Here is a 23,803-nt window from a genome sequence, read left to right on the forward strand (position 1 = left end):
ATTCTATATATTCATAAATACTTAGAACATTTTATTTTCTCTTGCCTTTACAACTAATTATATTTTATTCTCATTTTTTTATTTCTTTTCATTTTTTTAGACCCATTTCTATTATTTATTAATTATTTTATACATATTAAAAAAAACTAAGTACTTTCTAATCTTTAATTAATTAATAAATTTTTTTCTTGTTCATTCTCCTATTTTTTTGTTATATGTTTATATATATATATGTATATTTATACATGCATATCTATTAATTTACTACATCTGCTATCTATTGTATTAAAAATTTCATTTTTAGCCTTCATATATTTTATTTTTCATATGCATAAATTTCAAACAATACAAAAAATAATAAAACTATTATAACACTTAAACAAGAAATTAAATAATCATTTTCAATAACTCAAGCCCAAACCATTATTTAATGAAGTCCAATACCTATTGGGTTGTACCTAACCCAATGCTCCAAATGGGTTCAAGCTCCACTGGGCTTCAAAGGTCTCCCCCAATTCGGCCTGGGCCCAAAGGGCCTGCTGCACTTGCTTTTTTGGTTTGGGCTCGAATAGTCCAATAATGCCTTAGCCCAAGGAGGAAGTCAAGCCTGCTACAAAAGCCCACTTAATCCCCTTCAAAGTGCACCGTTTTTGGCTTCAAAAAAAAATGCTTCAAAACGACGTCGTTTTGGTCTTTTATACCTAGCTATAAAAACTTCTTTTCTTTTCTCTCTCTTCACTTTCCTCTCTCACTTTCTCTCTCTTGCCGCCACTCTCTCTATTTTCTCCTCAAGCTTTTTCTCTTTTTTCTTTCCTCCTTATTCCTCTCTCTCTTTCTCTCTCTTGCCGCCACTCTCTCTACCTTCTTCTTAAACTTTTTTTTTTCTTTCTTCCTCTCTCTCCTTCTCTCTCTTGCCGCCACTCTCTCTATCTTCTCTACACCGACCTCTCGCTTCTCTCTTTCATTTTTCAGATCTAACTCTTTTTTCTTTTCTTGCTTTGTGTTTTTTTTTCTTTTGTTTCTGTGGTTGGGTATTTTTGCTGGTAGATCTAAGATTTTTTTTTGTTTGTTTCTTCTTTGTGTTTTTCTCTGTCTGTGGCTAACTCTCCGTCTCTCTCTCTTTTTTGCAGGGTTTTTAAAGAGCCGGGTTGTCTAATTTTTTGGACAACCCGGCGAGGGGGGTTCTGCCACCCCCTGGAGTTGGTGGTCAGAGCCCCCCACTTCACGCGTAGTGGGTGGGGGATGGGAAGGCGACGGGATGGCTGGGCGTACGCCCAGCCATTCCGATTTTTTTTTTTTATATATTTTTTATATTTTTTATTTTTTTATTATTTAATTTATTTATTTTTTTAATTTATGTGTCTACACAATGGCTTTCTGCCTTTGCATAAATCATTCGAATCTTCAATCAAGTTGTCACCATAATTTAGTATCAAGATTCTAATTTTGGTCAACCAAACTAAGTAAGACGTGACTATTTTAAGTAATTACTAGGGATTTATATGCTATGTAAATTGCGTATTTTATATGCACAACTTTATATTTTGATATAAAGTAATGCTAAATAAACAAACATGATTTAACAGCTAATAAAGTTTAAACTAAAGAATCGAAAAAGGCATCTTGCGAAAAGACTAAAAGAAAAGAGTATTGGGGAACATATGCATGCAGCAATTTACAACTTACATGAAATTAATTAATTTTAATAAGATTCTTGGTGTTTATATTAAGCTTTTTGTTTGATAAGATTTTTGGTGTTTATATTAATTAATTTAGAACCGTAAAATCAGCGTCGGACCATAAACATTGTACGGTGAAGCCGCGTGCGGCAACCGGTTTTGCTGTTTGGCTTGTGAGGGAGGACTTTGAAATTTCGTCCTCGTTTTTTCAGAATAAAAAAAAAAAAAAAAGAAATGAGATTCGGTGAATCGAAATGAGACACGTCGCCGACATTCCAGCATCCGGCACATGCTTGTCGGAGATTTATTTATTGCATTGACTTGTATTGTTCTGACATGTGGGTCCCACTTCATCTTTCGTTTGACCTTCTTACCCTTCTTGACACTTCTACATGGACTACCACACATGGGTCAACCCCTAATATTAATGTTTGAGAATATTAGGAAATAACTCTCATCTTAAAATTAGTGGAGAAAACTAGAGAGAACACCCGAATCTTTTGCTAATAATAATTGAGGGTTTGGATTTGAATTTATTTAGATTACCAAATAAATTCATTTTTATTGAACCTTTTACCATCAACAACTTAATAAATTTTTTTCTATTGAGACAAATGTATTTTAATTTAATTTTTTAAATAGAAAAATGTCTACATTTATTATTTTAAAAAATGTTTCTACGTGACAATGTAGCATTATTCATTATTTTTGTTCTTTAAAATTAAGTAGTACTAAATTAAAATGAAGTTGTTATAAGCTATGTAGCTATTGAGAAGGAAAAGTTATGTGACGTGGATATTACATAGATATTACGTTTGTATGACACACAGCGGCAGTGTTATTAAACCCCCCACAAATTAAAGGTTCAAAAATTAAAAAATTAGTATTACTATTATTATTATTATTATTATAGATTTATAGTACTAAAAAAGAAGAAACAACAGAGTGTCAAATTTCAGGCGAGAGCTTTTTCTGTTTACTGGTAAGCACTTTTGACGAAAATTTCAAACTTGTTTCAAGCACGAGAAGGGGATGGTCTAATTTTTTGAAAAAAACTTTGATTTGATTGAATGGACCGACAAGGTGGATCAAAATTCCATGCTGCTTACGTAACTACATGCACCAATGCCCAACCCCGTCGGTTGCAATCCCTACGTGTTTCCTCTGCATTGGGTAAATCATCAAGCTTCGCGCACCTTTGGCTCCTCCTTTTTCTTATAAAGCCGTAAACCCCTGAGCGTTTCTACACGTTATATATGCTGTATTGTCAAATACTCAAAAGAGAGCAAACATTCAAGCGTTCACTTTGATGCGAAACGCAACCGTTAAAAAAAGATGTCATTGGAAGAAGCACCGGGCTCACTGGAGAGTGACGTCACCAGCATGCGTTTTGAGGATACGGAGCTGACTTTGGGATTGCCAGGGGAGGGACGATCGCCGGCTGTTATCGCCGGTGTTAAGTGCTCTGCAAAACGTGGGTTCGTTGAGACCGTTGATCTTAAACTCGGGAGCTGTAGCAGGGCCCCAAGTGGAGGTGGTGACACGCATGTTAATGAAGCCGGTGCCGGAAAACCTCCTCCTGCAAAGTAAGACTGGCTTCTCCCTCTTTTCTTTTAAACTGCTCTTACCATCCCGGAAATGATATTTATTTCTTCAATTTTATATGATGCTAAATATGTTGTAAATACTATCAAATTTTTTTTAACATATAGTAATAGTATCAGCTCTTAGAGGGGAAAGAAAAGCTAAAATTATAGAATTACAGCATCTGAATTATTCTTTTGCTTGTAAATATATAGCTAACAATAAAAGCTGTGAAAGTGATCAAAATTCTCATTTTGTGACATATATAGAGTATGTTTTTTGTTAATTTTTCACCTCAGAGTTATATAAACGTATAATATCTATGTGATATATATAGAAGAGGAAAGTAAGATTATGTTAGGAACCGCAGTTTCTCTCTACCCTTTTCTTGTATAGTTTAAATCACATGTATTGTAAATAAAAGAAGTATATGATCTATATGATTGATTTGTATGATATTTCTGTATGGCTCTAAAGGGCACAAGTTATCGGTTGGCCACCGGTGAGATCATCTAGAAAGAAGGCTATTAATGAGAGCTGCAAGTACGTGAAGGTGGCCGTGGATGGAGCACCCTATCTCCGCAAAGTAAACCTAGGAGTTTACTCCAATTACCACGACCTGATGAAAGATTTAGAGAATTTGTTTACCTGCTGCATTATCCGTGAGTATCAATTGATTTCTCTGTCTCTCATCTGCATTCATCTTAATCGTGTTTGATATTTATAAAATTATTATTATTTTTTACGTCAAATATGATAATTAACAATTAATTTAATATTTTTTAATGCATTTATATGTGAGCGAATATATTGCTTAACATATCAAAAACTTCACAAATGTTGTTAATTAAGACACTCATTCTGCAAAATTCATTTTCAAAAGTATATAAATCTTCTCATTAGCATTACCTTGCGATAATCAAAGGGTAGTCCAATAATGATATATGTATATTGATTATGGGATCGGAATGGTGTTTTAGGTAAAGCAGATAGGGAGGAAAGCAAGGTTATGGATGCGGTGAAGGGAATGGAGTATGTGCCAACTTATGAAGATAAAGACGGTGACTGGATGTTGGTTGGAGATGTTCCTTGGAAGTAAGTTTTGATTCTCACACACATATTTGTTAAGTTTTGATTCTCACACACATATTTGTTTTTCTTTTAGTACTTCATTGACACAACATTCACCTACTTCAGATATTTCTGTCTCTTTGTTGTTTGTAGCCTCATATATAATTTGAAAATATATATTCCCTTGTATCATTTTGCAAACCCGTACGTAGCTAGCTGTCTGCAATTAATGGTTAATAACTAATTAGAGTTCTGAAAAATTAATTTCCCATGTGCATTGGGAAATTATATTGGCACTGGGTTTGTTTTTCATGTCTCACAAAAATTATTTCATGAAATGGCAGCTTCTACAAAATACCTAATTAATATTTCCCTATTTATAACAGGATGTTCATAGAATCTTGCAAGCGTATTCGTTTGATGAAAAGCTCAGAGGCTGCTGTTTTAGGTAATGTATATATGATTGATCCTCACATTAAATATTACATTCTAATAGTTAATCTGCTTTATTTAAATATTCAACTTACGTTTTCTTCATTTTTTTAATTGAAACTTTGTATTCATGCAGCACCAAAAGCTTCTCTAAAATGCTCAGGCACATGTTGAGAGTCAGAGATAAACCAGATGTATCTTTGAATGTTGTATTGTGTGAAGAGAAACGAGCCTCAATAATCAGAGAAAACATCTTACTTTGTACTATCTTTTGGTTTTTTCTTTTTTTTTGCTTTCCCTTTGCTGCTTTCCTTTTAACTTGGTGACCCAGCTTGTAATTATGTTAGACTAGTGCGGGTTAATGCCCTCCAACAATAAATCTGCTTTCTGCTCTCTCTCTCTCTCTCTCTCTAACCATTAAAATTTTGTGTTAATAAGCAGAAATTTGACAAAGCAGGGTCAAAAGAGATAGCAACGGCAGTCTTAATTGACCAGATGGTGTGCTTGTTTTGTATCTTGAGTGCAGCAACTACTTTATAATAAAAGGATTTACCCCTTATCAAGGACCCCTTGCTTTTCTGATTCATTTTCTAGTTTAATTGATTGCAAAAGTAGGACATACATAAAAGTATATTAAAGAGAAAATATTTAGTTGTGCATCGGCACTGATGGTGGCCTTCCCACTTGAGTCTAAATTCCTACAATTTTTGTGATTTTCCTAATTGTGTAGTATATTTTTGGATCTTGTAGTATTGCAATAAGTCATAAATTTCATCTTGTTTTCAACTGTTTGATGGTCTATTGAACCATACACACGTTATATATATATTGCCTATTGACCAGTTTCTTTGATTGCCATGGAATTGTTTTGCTTGACTTCCAGTTTCCAAAGAGATGTTCAAAATGAAGAGAATGAAACGTTTAATTCGTTTCCATGAACCTTTCTTCCTTTTTTAAACTATGGTCTGATTCCATGAACCTTTTCTTAGTGTAAGCTAGAGATTCTGTTGCCTAGCTACAAATGGAGAGAGAATAGAGTTAAAAAAAGTTCAGAGTTACTGCTTAACAATGCCTTTATGCTGTGTTTCCCCGTTAGATAATCATGTCCTAAAAATCATAATAATAGAACCACGCCTGACACATTTGAATTTTTGGTACAATGTGGTACTGTTTTGCACTATCACTTTCAAGTAAAAAACCTTTATTTTTTTGTTTGTTTGTTTCGTTTTGTTTTGTTTTCGACTGACAATGCTTACTGCTGCCCCTACTGCAATTCAAAGGCTTTGTTTTTCCAAAGAGTAAAGCTTACGAAATAGGCACTGTCAATTTTTGAGGTGACACACTTCCTTTTAGTAGAAAAGATAATGATTTACTTACTGTTATTCCATCTCAATCTCAATCTCAATCTCAATCTCAATCTCATTCATAGCAGTAACATTTTAATTGGTCTGTCATTTTTCATATCATAAATCTTCTATCACCAAAATTCATTATCTAAGTAAGCATTATGTAACCAATAAGCATGAAGAGAAAGGGCAGTATTTATTTATTTATTGGATCATGAGGAATTTTGGGGAAATGATAAAATGTTTTAGGAACCCTTTTTTATTTTTGGAATAATTGCTTTGATTAGAAAATTAAAATCGTTTTTATATGCATATTTAGGAAAGTAGGAGGCAGATATGCAAGTGGGTGAGGTACAATGTACCTTCCTAGGATTCCATGGTCGAAATGGCAAAAAGCAAAAATTATTATGTTGTTGAAGCGCAAAAACTCTGTGAGCTCTATTATTGCAGGCAGCTGAGAGTAAGCCTAATGTCCAAAACATTATCTTTATTTCTTTTCACTATTGCTCATGCTTATACTTTGTTAATTACATGATTGAAAGTTGAAAGTAATTTAATATAAAAGAGAGTAACTTCAATTTACATCCTAAAAACAATTTAGCAGCTGATGATTACATGATTGAAAGTAATTCTTTTCTTACCAAATTCCCTTCATTAGCTAAAGAAAATCTTGAAATTACTCCAAGAACAGAGATTCAAATAAAAACTTGGAAAGGTGCCACTAAATGATGAGTGGTGATTAAAGTTTTCCAAAGTTTTACTGAAGAGTGATTGAAAAAAATGAAAAGAAAGAAGGAAGAAACCGATACTCAAAGAGATGACCATGATTGAGTTAAACACGGGGTCCCAAGCTTAATCATTAATTATTATTATGCTAATAATACCCTTTTTAATTTTTTTGTTTAACCATATGTCCTTGGTGGTGGGATGACTAGTGCCTGCAATTTTCTCAGAAAATGCCACACCTATCATTCTCTTCAATCGAGGAACCCAACTGTTCATCTTTCATGGAGATCCAACACCAGCAAACTACTCTATTTTATCACTTTCAAACTCAAACTCCAACCCAATTCCTTCCCTGACCCTGAAACTAATGAAAAAGCAAAATGCTGTCTTTATCTAAAGTATAAACCATTTTGAGAGTATTTCTTTTTCACTTCCTTCTTTGTTAAAAACTACCTCTTTTTATTTTTCTTCTTCAATTCCAACTCCCTATCTTTTTGACAGCTCAACAAATACAGGTTTTCTCTCTTTTCCTTTTATGTCTTTATTCTTCGGTTAACTGCATGGTTGGTTTATTTCTTGGTCTTCTTGGGTCAAAATATTTAGCTAAATTTGTATGCTTGATGATGACATTTTTTGTGCTGGTACTTGCTGCCTTGTGGTAGTTTATAGTTTTGTCAGTTAAAAAGTTGCTATTTTTTTTGAAAAATGAGATCTGGGTTTTTGTCGATTCGTCGTATGCTTGTGATTTGGTTCTAGATCTTTGGTGATTTACTCTCTTGTTCACTTTATTTTACCAGATCTGAAGTTTTATGCTATGGTTATCCTGTTATGGAACACAGTTCTATCTTTTCTTTGACAATTTATTACAGTATTGCTGCTGTTAGCCCCTTGTTTCTTTCTAAAATTTACGACTTTCTTTCTGGGGAATTTTTGGTTTTGAAGTTTTCTGGTATCAGAGTGAGTGCTATAGCCTGCTTTAGTTTGCTATCTCTGAAGAACAATGCTGGTGGCAGTTTAAGCAGTGAACTCTGATTTTGGGGTAATTGCTTTACTAAATTTTCTTCATGTTTTCATTTTTGTCATCAGTTTCTCTGGATGAAAGCTAAATTCTAGTATCTAATAGTTGTTAGATGATCTAGCTTGGATTGCTATGGTAGATCGGAACGCTAAACTCTAGTATCTGATAGTTGTTATATTATCTAACTTAGATTGCTATGCTAGATCGAAATTTTCTAAGCTTACACTTTTAAGGAAATGATATTCCAAGACTAGTCACTTTTGAGAATTAAGCATTCATAGTAGCAAGAATCTGTCTAATTCTCGCAGAAGGAATAGGTCACCTATAAGCAGGGTTTTTTTTTCTCTTAAAGAAATCTAAATATATGAATATGAGGCTGTCCTTGGCATGATAATTCCTGGAGTTAAGAGCAGATGCCACTTTTTCATGGCAGTTCGACTTTTCCTCAATTTGTTATTTGCTGCATTTATACTGATAGAAATATTAAAGTGAATCATTTCTTGCTAAATTAATTATTTTGATACTGTATAAATTCTTGGCGCTCTTAATATTTTTTCTCGCATATTGCTGCCATCCCTATTTCACTTGCAATTTTGAATTTATACATTGATTGAATCACTGTAAGTCTGTAACTATTGTAACTGTGATTCAGGCTGTTTGTCTTGCTGGAAGTTGCTTTGTTTCCATCATGCTCAAACAAATTCTAAGCAAACTTCCACGGAAGTCACAAAAATCTGATTCATTAGATTCAGCTGGAATTGATTCTGGCAACCAAACTTCTAATTCAGGCAATGGAGTTCAATGTACAAATATTGGGAATAGTATATCAAGTCGATTAAGTGTTGTTAAACGGGTGTCCTCAGCTGTTTTTCCTGCTAGCATCATGGCTGGAGTGGAGGCAGTGGAGCCCAATCTATCTTTCAAGGATGTTTCTAATCCACAGAAGCAGAATCTGTTTATCAGTAAATTGAATCTGTGTTGTGAGGTTTCTGATTTCAGTGATCCAGATAAAACTAATGCTGAGCAGGATCTTAAACGTCAAACATTGATAGAGCTTGTCGATTTTGTTTCTTCGGGTTCTGCGAAGTTCAATGAACCAGCAATTGCTGCAATGTGTAAAATGTGTGCCATTAACCTGTTCAGAGTTTTTCCACCTAAATATCGCTCTAATAGCACTAGTGGTGAAGCAGAAGATGAAGAACCAATGTTTGATCCTGCCTGGTCAAATTTGCAACTTGTATATGATCTACTTCTTCGGTTTATCAGTTATAGCTCTCTAGATGCAAAGGTGGCAAAAAAGTATGTAGATCATTCTTTTATTTGGAGATTACTTGACCTCTTTGAATCTGAGGACCCCCGGGAAAGAGACTGTTTGAAAACAATTCTCCATAGGATTTATGGAAAATTCATGGTGCACAGGCCCTTTGTTCGCAAAGCTGTTAGCAATATCATCTATCGTTTTGTTTTTGAAACTGAAAGGCATAATGGTATAGCAGAGCTCTTGGAGATTTTTGGGAGTATTATCAGTGGGTTTGCTGTTCCATTGAAGGAGGAGCACAAGATGTTCTTGTGGAGAGCCCTTATTCCTCTACACAAACCAAAATCAGTGGGTGTTTATCATCAGCAATTAACATACTGTGTTGTACAGTTTATAGACAAGGATCCCAAGTTAGCTAATAGTGTGATAAAGGGACTGTTAAAGTACTGGCCAGTTACAAATAGCCAGAAGGAGTTGATGTTTATAAGTGAGTTAGAAGAGATTTTGGAGATGACTAGCATGGCCGAGTTCCAAAAGATCATGGTTCCACTGTTTCGGCGTATTGCATGCTGCTTAAACAGCTTCCACTACCAGGTATATTTTCCTCTTCCAATCACTGCAAGAACAATGTTTTCTTTGGACAGGATCATTATCAATAATGCCGTCGTTTTGGTTGATTGAGAACCTCATGTTATGTCTACTTTTGGTTTTCCACGTTTCTTACTTTCCAGCTGAAAGAGCTTGAAATTTGGGAATAACTTGTATATCCTATAGTTTGTGAAAGGCATCTTTTGACCATGTAAACTGTTTAAAGTTTGAAAAGCTGATGTAGCATGGAATTCGAACTATGGTGACCATATATCTTCATTAGCTAAAGATTTTGCTAGTACACGACTCTAGTTTTGTGGATGTGTTCTTATTTAAACTGACTCATGATACCCCCCATGCCCTACCCCCTTATGGAGTAGTATATCTTCTCTTTAAGGGAAAGAGGCAAATTTTGCTGACATGAAATTTCCATATACTGAACTGTATGTTACAATTTTAGTTACAGAAATTAGATGCCATTTTTTTGGTGTCAGCTTTTCTCTTTGCATATTGATTAGTCTCCTACAGACTTGATGAACAATGTTTATTGACGAGGGAATTAACTAAATGGTGATTGGATGTCATGCAGCCTAATGGCAATGTGAAATTGTTTTCACCTTTTCCCTTTCCACCTATTTTCAGGTTGCTGAACGAGCCCACTTGGTATGGAACAATGAGCACATCCTCAATCTTGTTACGCATAATCGCCAGGTGATTTTTCCTCTTATATTTCCAGCCCTTGAGCGGAATTCCCAGAATCATTGGAACCAAGCGGTGCTTAATTTGACACAAAATATAAGAAAAATGTTATGTGAGATGGATGAAGAGCTTGTGCTTACCTGCCAGTGTAAGTTGGAGGAAGAAAACTCTCAATTGAGTGAGGCAGCTGAGAAGAGGAAACTAACATGGGAACGCCTGGAAAGTGCTGCTGGTTTCCAACCTGCAGCTGCTAACATGATACCTCCTGTAAAACCAGCTGCATGCCCTGTTGCCTGTTAATGACCCGAGTAACTGTGTTTGGAAAAGAAAAGAAATATACATATATAAATATCTAGCTGCTCTAATTGCAGCGTTGGATGTTGCTTCTTGAATTTGGTCAAGTTTGTGATTCAGTAGGGTTTGTATCTCATCACCAAAAAATGGAAGCGGTTTGTATCTAAGCTAAAATTGCTGTACTAAAATTATTGGTGATGCTACTGCCTTAAGATTCAGAGGCATTGAGTTGTTGGGTTGCAAGAGCCAGTTTGCTTGCAAGTATATGTATCGGCACCTCTTGTATCGATTATGGGCTGCTTTTATCTGTCCGTATTTTGTCTATACATGATTTATAGCTATGCTCTATGCTTCCATACTCAAATAACCTCAGCATTTGAACCAACAATGCATCCTGAGAGCAAAATAAGAAGTTTGTTGCCTTGATAGGAAAGCAAATGCATCAGGGTACAAGTGGGTATTGAAACTTGACTAGGATGAAATGTCCTTGAGATTTATAAATGACTTGAAGGTTGTATACAAGTTTAAACCAACAATTTAGAGATTTGTAAATATTTCGTGCTATCATTGGTGCACCAGCTGATGCTTGTACCCCTACTTGCATAATTATTTCCTTCAACTTGATTCAGGATTTTGGGATCGACAAGCCCAACTAAAAACGTGGTCATGTATTTAGGAATGTTCATTAGGCCCCTACAGGTGAAGGCTTCTGGTTTGTTCCTGAAGCCCGAATGAAATGGAAACCTTTTCCAAGAAGAGTTCAAAATTTGGACTGGACCATTCGATCACTCCCAACACTGTCTTGCACATGGATATGGACCACGACTTCCAATGGTTAGTTCCTTTCACAAACTTGTGCAGATTAGTGAGAAACCATCAAGAATTAAGTAAATTTATCATTCTATCCTGTAAACATATTTAAATCCAAACTGGGAAAACATATTTGATGATATTAGTATCATTCTACCAGTTTGAGAAGTCCAGAGTGGGTAATATATACCTCCTCATTTCTTTTGGCTCTGTCCTGACACTAGGTCCAAAAAATAAACAAACAAAACTAATTATGGAGTTGTGTCCAAGATGTTTATAGACAATCTGGTTAGTTTGAACTCGGTTGTTTAACAAGCTGCTCTAGCGATGGCATCTTGATCTTGCTAACGTCAATTGTGGTCGCAAGCAACTGTTGGTAGCACCACTGCTGTTTGCACTTAATTATTACTCACTCACTATGTTGGAAGAGAAGAGTGCCCAACCACAAGTCCACATCCACCCCTCAAAACCCATTGAACCAATCATCTTTCAGAAAAATGGAACACCGAAAAAGAGCTTGCTAGCTAGTGACCTTAGCAAATTGAACCGTGTGATGTTTGAAACTTGTCCGATTATATTTCCCTCTTTTCTTTTTTCTTTTTGGCAAAGTGTAGCATCCAAAAGCAAATCAGGGCATATCCACACTTGTCCATAAGCTCTATAAAAACCTACCATCAGGCTTGCTTCTATGCACAATATCTTCTCCTGGCTGCATTAATTCACTTGTTCAGCTTTCCTTGACCTCTCTTTCTGTACATATTTCAGGCACATTTTGTAGGAGGGAACTAAGAAAATGTCACTCTGGCATCATATTCGGAGCCGCCACGAGGAAAAAGGCGTTATCTATGCCATGTATGTATAACTATATATATGTATATATAATGTTTTTAGCATTTAAGATATCTAATTATTTTGTATTATATCTTAATCATTTGAAGTAATTTGATATAATTGTGTCTTTTATTCTCTTCCGGGACGCAGCTTGTTTACATGTTGTTGCTGTTTCTGCTGCTACGAGACTCTGGAGTTCATCTTGGACCATGGGACGCGTTTCTTGCCTCTCCTTTAAACCAGTGTTCTCCCTTCACTTTGGTTTTGCTTTTGGGAAGATGACCTGATCTTGTTGTTATCTAATAATGTGAGTGTAAGGAGAAATAATGCATGTAGTTGAGTTTAATTTGATGGTCAAAAGAGTGGACTTAAGATGAGACATGATCACGTCTTAAGTCTGATTTTCTTAAGCACAAAACATCCAAGTACGGCTTGACAAAATAATGTAACAACTCGGAGATGATCCTAAATAGAGACTGTTTGCCAAAAAAATCTACTAATGTCAGTTTTGAATATGGTTTACATTTTCTGTTGAAATACGGACAGATGGTGTCACTTTTGCATGTTGCAAGTTGTACCCTTAAATTAATGCGATTCAGAAATGGATGATCGATCTGGATCGGGGTGACTTCACAACTGTGCTTCTCTCTAGTCTATTTCTTCCATCTTGTAATGGTTGTATTTCTTCTAAGGCATAACCAAAGGATTATTACCAAGTGTATATCTGCTGGGAATGACCTTATCTAACTTGATATATACTCAATTAAGCAATGATGGGATGGCACCAAGTTCACAAGTTACGTTAAGAGACTAATTATACATTCAGGATTGTTATTGTAGCAGGCATGAAAGCAACAATCCTGAGAAACCTTGGGTGAAATCATACCACTGAAGTTAAATTAAGAACCATGCATTCTTCAACACTAACTCATTAACTATACAGCATATATCATATAAAGTTATCTTTATTGTAAAGAAGCTCGTTGGTCCTGGTTTTTCCAACAACCTGTAAATGGTCTGGAATTTCATGATGTTGTAAAAGCACTTTTTCTTTTGTAATAATCATGGCACGCTAGATGCTTTTTGATCCTTTTTCTTTTTTGTCCCAATAACTAAATTAAATCTCTTTAATTCCACTATTAGTTCTTTCTGTTGTATAATGTCCTTTGATTATGTTCAACGCATGCACTTGCTCCACACAGTGCAGAACCCTCTCCACCTAAAAGACCATTAACTCACCTAAGCTTCAAACCATGCAAGACAAATTTGTTGATGCTGACGTGGGGGCCTGGAATCCAATGTGAAGGCCATAATATGTAGTAATAAATTAATATATTGATTATTGGCAAAATATAGATATTTCCAACAAAAATAACAATAAAGCAAACTTTGAGCATGGAGCAGAGTTAGCCAATTTTTATTAGGGGGATCAAAGGTTAAAAAAATAAAAGTTAAAAATTTTAAAACTAATATATTAAACTTAACTATTAATAATTAAAAGATTTATAATAGATAATAATTTTATATAACATGTAAATTAAAAGAAACAAAAAGAAGAAAACTTATAATAGTGTTTTAAAAAAGTTTTGTTCGACTATGGTAATATCTTTTTTAATATAAACAATTAAATTATTTGTAAGAAACTTATCATTTATTTTGTTTTGAAATCTTGTCTTTTTTAATCTAAACGACTAAAAAATTAATATAATCAACATCCAATATTCTTATTTTATTATATTTAAGTTTACAATACTAAATATTAAATTATAATACATAAAATATAAATAGTTAAATATAATATATAGAATTAATAATTTTTTCTTATACTCAATATAATTTCCTTTCAACTGAATATAAAACATAAACACATTAAAAACATATACTCAAAATTTTTTTTTATATAATTAAGATTAATAAAAAATAATATATTAGTGAAATTTTAAATAACAACTAATAATGCAACACTAGAGCGTATATTTTAGAATTACATATATAATAATTTTTTAATTTTTAAAAATTAAAATTATTAAAAATAAAATTCACATAACAGAAAAAAATTATGACAAATAAGAGATATAACCTATATAACAAAAAAAATGTGATTGATGATTCGTAAAAATTTAAAAAATATATATATAAAAAATTAAAATATATGAGCAAATGGAATATAATTGAAATAAATAAATAAAAATAATAATATAAATAAAAAAATTAAATAAAAATTTTATCTTTTTATAATTTCACAATACACTGACAAAAAAAAAAAAAGAAAAATGAGTGAAGAAACTTAAAAAATAAAAAAAAATTAAGAATTTGAATAGAATTGAATAAGAATTGTAAAGTTATTTTATTATTTTTAATTATATTAATTATTTAACAAAAAATTATTAAAAAATATATAATATATAAAAAATTTTAAAAATTTTAAGTAGACATGGAAAAGGACTCTCCACCTCCGGTGGTAACTATTGTAAGTGAAAAACGTCGAGCTGTATGATAGCTGACGTTTCCGTCTGTTTCCCGTGAAGTTCAGTCCAGGAATATTGATCAAACTAAAGCAAGGTCATATTCGTGTTATTAACAAGATAAAACTTGACAGACGAGAAGCTTCCCTTAAGTTTCCTCGTTGTGTCTTCTTGTGCACCTTTTTGCATTGTTAAGGTTCTTCCTCTTCACAGTTCTCAACAGACCCTTAAATTTGAACTACTTCTAGACACAGTTTCTGGGTAGACAAACTCAAGAGAGAAAAATGTATGCACCACCAGGTTATCAAGTTATGTCATACCATCACCATGTCCGAAGGCGCCATGAGGAAAAGGGCTGTCTTTATGCTTGGTTAGTATACTACAAGTTTAATCTTTGACATTTTTGCACAGAAATTCAACAATATATTCCAAGTTTGATTCAGAATTTATTTTTCGTTTATTCTTTTTGGGGATGCAGTTTGTTCGCGTTGTGTTGCTGCTTCTGTTGCTTTGAGACTTGCGAGTGTTGCTTGGAGTTTCTTTGCTGTTTGATGCCTTAAACTATGAAGTATATATAAGCCATCAAATTAGTTCTAGAATCCAGCACATCCTATATAGGCTATAGTTATTTGTTCTCCAAAAGATCGAGACTTGTATGAAAAATCTATTACAGTATTTCTAATTACTATGTCACTGCTTCCTTGGTATCTATTAGGATACACACGCGTATGTATATCAAGATAATGCTCGTCTGAAAGATTTAGGTAATGGGATTTATTCAAATTCTCAATCAAATCATCTGGCAAGCCATGTTTGCATATGGAATAGGCGTGGTCCGTATGGGAGTAGTGGGAAGGGATAAGTAGCAACCTAGAATGACACGCTTTTATATGTTATTTGTAGGAAAAGAGTATCCACTTTAAAAAAAGTTGTGGCAGTTGATATTTGGGGAGTCATAAGAACCCAATCTCCAATATTGCAGCAGTAATGAGTGGGAAGAAGTCACTTTTTTGAGTCCACACACTTCTCCAGTTTCCAATTAATGACTGACTGTAGCAACTATCGAATGCCACTGGTATCCTAGGAATCTGAGAAAAGAAGTGATATTGCGCAGGCCAAGCACACGATAAGATTAAGGGGTTGAGCTTGGGGACAATCATGGCTGGCTGTTTGCGCCCTGATAACGTGAAGTTGATATATCTATTCACCAGTATTAGTTGTCATCAATGCAAACAAATTCTTTCTCTTCGTCCTATTGAATAACGTGAGACAATAAGCAAAACCCACCCCAAAAAGAAATTTATCAGTCATCACCATAAAGAAAAATGGAAATTGAAAAAGGATCAACATAGCCTATTGAGCTGTATGATTTTTGACATTTCATTATTTCCTATTTCTTTGATGCAGATGTTCACTTTTATGTTGGTGTTTTCTGTCGCTAAGACACTCGAGTTTCCCTTGGAGAATGCTTAGCTTTTTTCATCTATCAATTTTAAGTTCATCTTTTCAATTCATGTACAATACCCTTAATGAAGGACAATGACGGCTACTTCCCCGGAGCCACCCTTATTTGATACCAAACCTTCAGGCAGAATTAGGCAATTGGATACTGTCAGTGGTATTAAGAAGTTAAGACTTTCAGAAGCATAGCACAAAATGAAGCTGCGCGAAATCACTCCAAGATGAAGCACCACTCATCTTGCATTATTATTTCAACCTTGCCAGTCAAGCAGTATGGTTTGAAGAACAAATGAACTTCATTTTCCCCCACATCGATTCCATCAAATATAAAGTTCATCATCTGATTGCGATACATTTTCTAACATTTGTTAAACATTCTTACGACAGTGTACAGTCTGAACCGCCTAAAAAGGGTCGCCTTATGAAGAATATGCATATGGACTCAGAAAATGTACACACAGGCAATTGAAGTCAGCACTGTGGTCAGTAGTACTGAGACAAGGTTCACAGCATTGTTGTCAAGAATGCTGAGACCTGAAATCTTCTTTACTGTTGGTCCAGGTTTTCCAACAACCTGCGGAGAGATTACAAATCAGAAAAAAGGTCATGATGTGGTAAGCACACTTTAGTGGTTCACTTATAATCGCATACCGGGAGCTTGTTTTCCTTTTTGAAGTCCCTCTCTGTTTTAAAAATCTGTGGCGTTTACTTTAAATTTACCTTATTTCTAACACTGCAGAACCCACTGAATTGAAGGGTTGCTCCCAACAGCGAATCTATGATACTTCCTAAAAGTCCTGCCACTGCAGAGAGGGGTATAACCAGTAGCTGCTTCATGGCCATACCAGTTGAACATGTTGTAGTGAAAAATCCAACAAGAACAAATGTCAACCCAATGACACTCCCTGCTGCCAAAGCTGCTAGAAGTCCTGTTTTTGTCACACCTCCATTTGTGCCCCTTCGAACAGTCTGATAACCATTTACTATTATATTAGTATTGCAACAACAAGAAGCAAAGTCTTTTCCTACTATATAAGGTTGGCTATATGGATCAGATTATGCATATAAGATCATATTCTAAGTGATAAATACAGCAAATCCCTTCTAGTAGTTTCTCTAATAACCAAGTTGACTTCATTAATATGAGAATAAAGGTTGTAAACATCATAATTGGCAACCATGTGTTTTGCATACCAACTATAAATGACAGTGAGCAGAATGTTAGGTGGATTGTTGCTTTAATTTAAAAACAAAGACTGGCAGATCCATTCTCTGAAAATAGAGGCTGAGTTGATCTTTAGAAAAACAAGGTATTGTCTAGAAAGTGCTCATTATGTTTGAACCAGACATGATGGCATGTAGTGTAGTGTGACTAGATAAATTACCATCCAAAATAATAAGTTGATATATCAAATGTGGGAAAAGAATATCCACCTTAAAAGTTGTGATCAACCGCGGCTGGGCATCACTAAGAACCCCAATCTCTGAGGACCAAGTGTCACCATTGCAGCAGGAATAGTGACCGATTATACCACCAATTAAGGATGTGATAAGAACAGACTCTTTTGAATCTAGGCACTTATCCTCCCCTCCAGTCAGACTCCAAATAATCACAGACAAAACTGTTGCAACACCACTATTGAATAAAACTTGTATCCTGAAATGAAGAAATTGGGAACACCCTGTCAAAGAAAGTATCAGAGGATTCAGTATAACCTTGCTACTCTATATGTTTGACAAGTTGTTACCTGGATTTGTCACTGGATTAAATTTCAAATCATTCTTCCTGAATATTTCCTCTATTTATGTCATCAAATTAACCACACAAAATTCGAATCTGACCCACCAAAATTAGCTCATTTGATTTTTGGCGAATTCTTTAAGTATCAGTATGTCTAAATTTACAAGCTATTAATCTTTCGCTTATGCGCATAGCATCATAGCGTTAGCAACCCTTTTAAACCCAAAAAGAAATTTCCACCATAGCATTCACACTACCATCCTCCCATCAACATCATTGATTCACAAAACTTAAGCCTTTCACTCTGTTCTTCCTTTTGTTCCCCACTTGTTTTTCACAACTAATCAAAAAGAAATTTCCTTCTACTAAATCATTTACTTCTTTTTGTTATTAAAAAAAGGGAAAGGAATTAATGTTATTACCAGTTTCTTTGTCCACCTTCCTTGAAATCAGCATCAACTCGTCGCTTCTTCTCTTCTCCAACTTTGGTGAGCTTCGATGAAGTAAAAAAGAAGGCCAGCAACATTGCTCCAAACCTGAAAGTTTCAATAACCGATGCCTTTCTTAGCAAACCAAACAAACAAAGAAAAAAAATAATTACAAGAAGGAAAAAAAAAAAACCAACGAAGGGAGACCTGTATCCGACAGCGAAGTGAATTGTCATGACGATAAACCCGGAAAGAGCTCCAGATAAATCGAGAGACTTTCTTCCGTAGGATCTAATCGCGATTAGGAAAGAGATTAACATCGCGATTAACGGTTGGATTAGAGTTTTCTCCATCTTTTTTGCCCTTTGGGAGAGAATAGATTTGGCGAGAGTTAAGTTTGAGGAATGGATGGCGCATGTAGCAGATGAATTCCCAAATCAAACACCTCAGACGTCGTCCTCAACTCCTAACTTCACTTAAATCGGTATCAATATTAATAATTATTAATAATTTAAAGATTAGCCTACTGTATTGTAGATTTTTTTTCATATCAGAATCACTGCATCAATAATTAATTACTAATTATTAATAATTCTGGAGAAAACGAATCTTTTTTAACTTAATTTTTTTTTTTTTTTTGCGGGTCAACAAATTATAGAGACGAGACAAAATTTGAATTTCCCAACCATGTGATTCTCCTCCATCATTTTCCACCAAATAAAGCGGGCCGCCGTCTATGGACGTATTACTTATTAATGATTTTATGTTTTTTTTTTTAATTTTCCTTTGAAAATGTCAAAATGATGGAGAATGTTAGTTATACTTACTCATTCTGAATTTTTTATAAAACTAAGAATGCTTTTGATTCTCAACAAATTCTCTTATTTCACAATAAAGTTTATAAATCTTACTAACTCTTTTTTAAAACTTTTACCAAAAAAAATATTTTTCATAAATAATAAATTTGATACTCTTTTTTTCCAAACCATTTCCTTGCAATATAGTCTTCACCTAAGCACCGGTCTCTGTCTTTCAGTGGCTCCTAATTGTTCAATACACAGAAATCCATTCAATGTGTTTGTGGGGTTAAATATAATTAAATGTCATATTCCCAGCCTAATTTTTCTTCTTCTAAATAAGAAATTAGTTTAACGCATTCCATATCCACACTTCCCTAACAAGTTTTTTGTATGTTCAACCCCGTGAGTAATATTAAAATGACAGTAACATGGTTATTAATTGCGGACTGTGATTCAACTTATATAGATTATAATATTTATTCCTTCAATTAAAAAGCTTTATAGAAGGAGATGAACCTAAGTACAAATAGAAATATCAAAACTAACCTCTAAGTTTTGACTATAACTCTTTCTCTTGATACTAATCATTTTAATAAACACATTCAATAATAGACTTGAGTATTTAACTTATTGATTAATGTATAATTTCTTTATATAAAAAGTATGAGTTCAAATCCTCTTCTCTAAAGAAAAAAAATAATACCTAAGAAGCTGCCTTAGAGACTTTAGGAAGATCAACTATCAATAAAAGAAAAATCCCATTTCGGCAAAAAAGAAAGTGATAAAAAGAATTGTAATTTCGTTTTCCAAGTTGCAAGCTTGAATCATCCTTTGTCTTCCTTTTTGTGCTTTTTTGGAATAAGATGAAAGGGCATGGCGACTCATGGGCTTTAAAAAATGATAAATAGAGGCAAAAAGATTAAAAAAGGATAAGCAAAAATGTTGCCTTGTACAAGACGAGTGCAGAGATAATATACAGGAGGACAAAAGGTTAGCCAAACCTCCCTCTACCCCTTCCTCTTCCTCTTCCTCTTCCCCTTCCCCTTCCCCTCCCCCTTCCTTTCCCTCCGCGTTCCTCTTGTCGATTTCTACCATCCTCTCTTTCATAGTTAAACATACTTCTTTTAATGTTCTCTGCCTCTGTGCCATGCATTGTTTGTACCTGAACAAGAAAATAATTTAATTAAACATTGCAAGGTGACAAATACAACACCACCAGCAACAGCAACAACTCAAAGATGCAAGAACACTAACATGATAATCTTCCAAATCCAGTTGGGTCTGTAGCCGCCAAGCCAGATCTTCATCACCACTAGTTTCAGGAAGCTCGTTTCTCATCTGAGGACTTGCACCAGCTTTCCTCTTTTCCCACTCATCCAAAGTCAAAACCACAGGCTCTTCTTGTTTTCCCTTTCCCCTATATTTTCGACCTCTAGAATGTTGACCATCCAGGTTGGAATGGCTCATTTTCTGCAAGAGCTTCTGAGAAGCTGCTTGATTTTGAAGAGGGACAGACTCAACTACTGGAAAAGGAAGATATATAGATTAGCATAACAATACATGATTCAAATAGGGGAGTTCATAATTAAATAAACTACATCCGTTCGTCCTATTATAAGCATTGGAGGTGAGTTTATTAACCCAATTAACTCCAATGAGTTCATTTTAGATTTCAAAAAGTGATAGTACTGCACTAGTTTTCCCCCATTTATGTTTATGCAGTAGAAGCTCATAACACAATTTAAAACCCCCAAACCCCAACAAACTACCCCCCCCCCTCTTGCCCTTCCCAGTGTAGGTGGTTGTCTCTGCCATTTCCCCTTCAGTAAGTATGTACATCCCACTTTTCCCCTTTCTCCTTGAGAAGGAAGTCCACCCACTCTTAATATGGGTAATGTCCTAGTGCTAGGAGATTGAATTTACAGGTGGTAGCTGGATACACCATCATAGCAATTGAAAATTATATAAAATTGCAGTAAAGATGCAGTTGCACCTTCTTTTGGTCTTGTTTCTGAGCTACTTGGATTTCCTTCAGTTTTTTCTGTTACGGAAGCTGCCCTAAGACCATTATCCACATTATCTGGTTTTGCTTCAACAGTCTGGTTCCTTCTGCTCCAGCAACTTTCGATATTCCCAGCTGAATTTGCAGCAGTAGGTCCAGCAGTCTTCAATGTGGACTCAGAGTCTGCAAATCATCACCTTTAGATTGTGAGTAACATGCCCAATGTATGCACTAAGCAACTATAATTATAATTTGAGGGCCATCTAAAGCTTGCATGATAAATAGATCTGATCATAAAGGAAAAAGAAAAGAAAGGAATAACTTTTCAGGGGCCTTTTAAACCAGGATGACTTCTTAAGATAAAGTTTCTCAATGCTAATTGTTCATTCTCTTGTTCTGTAAAATTTCCTTCCCTTCCTCAACAACTTCTTCACTCTTAGCCTTTCAAGTAGCAGAAATTACAAATTATACTTTCTTTTCTGATGATCAAATATTTAAAAAAAAAAAAAAAACCATCAGCATTTCAAAATTTTAAACTTTAAAGAAGAGCAAGTGAAATACTCAAGGAGTAAAAAAGCAAGATAATCTACTGAACCCATAAAAAGAGCAATATAGGGTATTCTCAAGTTGGAAAAATGCCTCATAACTAGCTACAAACAAGTTCCAGAAAATAAACAAGGCAGACGGTGAAGTCATACCAGGGTGTAGCCAAAGTAGATCAGGTGCCACTATTGAACTGTCAACTATGACAGCTGGTGCTTATTCATTATGGAAAATGAGATGCTGGAGAAAATATGTTTAAATGTGTGCTGGAAAAAATATGTTTGAATGTGTGTTTCTGATCATTCAAAGGACTCACGCAATCGTGAACTTATTTTGAGGTTCCCAAGTATTTAGTCTGTTTTTTTTTGTTTTACTGAACACCAAGTATCAAATTCAATGTTTCCTTTTCTTTGAATCCCTCAATGATTGTTCCCAAGAAGAATGAAAGGAAGATGAAGTACATTTATCAAAGAAATGAAATTCTCTTAATGCCTGTCAGAGCCAACAAGATGAAAGAGTCCATAGCACATCTTAAATGTGTCCGCTATGGAAAAAGTGGTCTAGGAGCAAAAGGGTTTCACTTCATATCTTGTTAAAGTGGCATATATATCACATAAATTTTCTATGATAATGTTGAGTCATCATCCACATTAAACAATAGATTCTATACTGGTAAGTGTTAACAGCTTGATCATTGTAGCCAACAACAAACATTCCAGCCACGGGCTCTCTGTCTACTCCTTTGTTTCTCTTAGATTAGATGTTAAGCCTATTTGCTTACCAAAGCTCCTAAAGAGAGCGGGAACAAATTCTAAATGCAAAATTCTTAAGTAGTATGCAAAGAAGAAAAAACAATGGCAATGCAAGTGGTACATAAGATTAAATACAAGACATTTAAAAAGCTTGTGAATACTCACGAGATGATCTGCCTTGTTGGACAAGCCTACCACTCGAAGGTGCCTCGATTTGCAACTTCTCAAATGGGGGAGGACCGCCAGTACCACTTTGAGATGACCTTAATGATGAACGGGAGAAACCTGAATATTTTTGGTTCATCTCCCACTCTTCATAAAGCGATTGAACAACACCGCCTAACAAACTTACCACTTTAGGGTTCAAACATAATATGCCACCATGTATGATGGCTTTATTTTCCAAACGAATCTGCCAACCAGAATTTAAAAATAGTAGTAAGAAATATCATCAAAAGTTACAGGTTAAGTACATATAACATCATTTAGAGTTGCCAGAGAGAGTCAACAGATTACAGAGGATTATGCTATGTATACAGTATTTCGAGAACAAATATATTTATATGATTGTCGCATGTCCAATTAAGGAAGCAGACATCGAATTACTACGCGTGGTAGTCATATAGACGGGTTTCAAATTCCACAAAAATCATTCTAACAAAACAAGCAAAGCTCGGTGGAACTGACAAGTAAGAATACCTTAGTACCAGGAACCACATTGTCGGGAATTGCTGGAACATGAGAGAACTCAATGGCAGTTATCTCACTATGTCCATCGGTAAGACACAATCTCAGCAAACGTAAACTACTCGAATTCCCCGAAAATTCGGATATGCTGCTTCTAGATATGTCCCTTACTGACGAAATCTAATGAAAAGATTTCAAAAATCAATTCGGAATAAACTAAAATAAAACCCAAAAGAACGCGAGGAAGGACGTTTACCTGGAGGACTTTGGGACCAACAATAAATGAAGATTTTCGGAGGTTCGGTTCGGATAAGGATTTGCCTCCGATGGATCTAAGGTCCATGTTAACGAGCTCCGATTCAACCAAATCGGCGACGAAACAAGTGCCCACATCGTCGGATAAAGCGGTGTGTATTACTATGAGAGCTTTGACTTGGTCCCAATCGCCGAAACACCAGCCTCTGGCCCCTAGGGCTTCTACGACAGCTTCAGTAGAAGCAGAAGTCGTGCTCTCCTCCATATTTGGTTCTTTAGCGCCTTTGATTTTGCGTCGCAGAGTAATAAAAAGGGGTCGATTCGGTTCGGACA

General features: G+C 34.9%; 4 protein-coding genes and 2 long non-coding RNA genes across 9 annotated transcripts; 4 read left to right on the top strand and 2 right to left on the bottom strand.

The window, feature by feature from the left end:
- The first annotated feature begins 2,919 nt into the window (after positions 1-2,919).
- LOC18588658 (auxin-responsive protein IAA1-like) lies at positions 2,920-5,165 on the top strand. The gene is made up of 5 exons (XM_018126683.2): positions 2,920-3,265; positions 3,741-3,925; positions 4,244-4,358; positions 4,721-4,782; positions 4,903-5,165. Exons 1-5 carry the CDS (start codon positions 3,015-3,017, stop codon positions 4,938-4,940), a joined length of 651 nt encoding a protein of 216 aa, XP_017982172.2. The 5' UTR covers positions 2,920-3,014; the 3' UTR covers positions 4,941-5,165.
- A 1,865-nt stretch (positions 5,166-7,030) lies between these two features.
- Positions 7,031-11,062, top strand: LOC18588659 (serine/threonine protein phosphatase 2A 57 kDa regulatory subunit B' kappa isoform-like). Of its 3 annotated transcripts, XM_007013219.3 has the most exons (4): positions 7,031-7,353; positions 7,781-7,877; positions 8,509-9,708; positions 10,345-11,062. In XM_007013219.3, the coding sequence occupies exons 3-4, from the start codon at positions 8,545-8,547 to the stop codon at positions 10,699-10,701; spliced, it is 1,521 nt and encodes a 506-aa protein (XP_007013281.2). In that variant the 5' UTR covers positions 7,031-7,353; positions 7,781-7,877; positions 8,509-8,544; the 3' UTR covers positions 10,702-11,062. The 3 variants fall into 3 exon arrangements, with proteins under 3 accessions (XP_007013281.2, XP_017983469.2, XP_017983468.2); XM_018127980.2 differs by lacking the exon at positions 7,781-7,877; XM_018127979.2 differs by lacking the exon at positions 7,031-7,353 and having other exon boundaries at positions 7,394-7,877.
- Positions 11,063-12,195: 1,133 nt separating this feature from the next.
- LOC148760655 (uncharacterized) lies at positions 12,196-12,754 on the top strand. The gene is made up of 2 exons (XR_016028277.1): positions 12,196-12,357; positions 12,487-12,754. It is a non-coding gene; the product is annotated as an uncharacterized LOC148760655 (long non-coding RNA).
- Positions 12,755-14,807: 2,053 nt separating this feature from the next.
- Positions 14,808-15,596, top strand: LOC148760656 (uncharacterized). Its single transcript, XR_016028568.1, has 2 exons — positions 14,808-15,171; positions 15,280-15,596. It is a non-coding gene; the product is annotated as an uncharacterized LOC148760656 (long non-coding RNA).
- An 868-nt stretch (positions 15,597-16,464) lies between these two features.
- Positions 16,465-18,889, bottom strand: LOC18588662 (integral membrane protein (Protein of unknown function DUF92, transmembrane)). The gene is made up of 5 exons (XM_007013222.3): positions 18,639-18,889; positions 18,426-18,539; positions 17,697-17,919; positions 16,983-17,231; positions 16,465-16,836 (listed from the first exon to the last, which is right to left on the bottom strand). The coding sequence occupies exons 1-5, from the start codon at positions 18,782-18,784 to the stop codon at positions 16,705-16,707; spliced, it is 864 nt and encodes a 287-aa protein (XP_007013284.3). The 5' UTR covers positions 18,785-18,889; the 3' UTR covers positions 16,465-16,704.
- Positions 18,890-20,129: 1,240 nt separating this feature from the next.
- LOC18588664 (tudor domain protein (DUF1767)) lies at positions 20,130-23,799 on the bottom strand. Of its 2 annotated transcripts, none has more exons than XM_088809394.1 (6): positions 23,472-23,799; positions 23,228-23,395; positions 22,694-22,940; positions 21,225-21,416; positions 20,486-20,751; positions 20,130-20,393 (listed from the first exon to the last, which is right to left on the bottom strand). In XM_088809394.1, the coding sequence occupies exons 1-6, from the start codon at positions 23,733-23,735 to the stop codon at positions 20,223-20,225; spliced, it is 1,308 nt and encodes a 435-aa protein (XP_088665520.1). In that variant the 5' UTR covers positions 23,736-23,799; the 3' UTR covers positions 20,130-20,222. The 2 variants fall into 2 exon arrangements, with proteins under 2 accessions (XP_088665520.1, XP_088665519.1); XM_088809393.1 differs by having other exon boundaries at positions 20,486-20,754; positions 23,472-23,797.
- Between the last annotated feature and the right edge of the window lie 4 nt (positions 23,800-23,803).

This window comes from Theobroma cacao, chromosome 9, assembly GCF_053813885.1.
Source record: "Theobroma cacao isolate CCN51 chromosome 9, ASM5381388v1, whole genome shotgun sequence".
Taxonomy (NCBI): domain Eukaryota; kingdom Viridiplantae; phylum Streptophyta; class Magnoliopsida; order Malvales; family Malvaceae; genus Theobroma; species Theobroma cacao.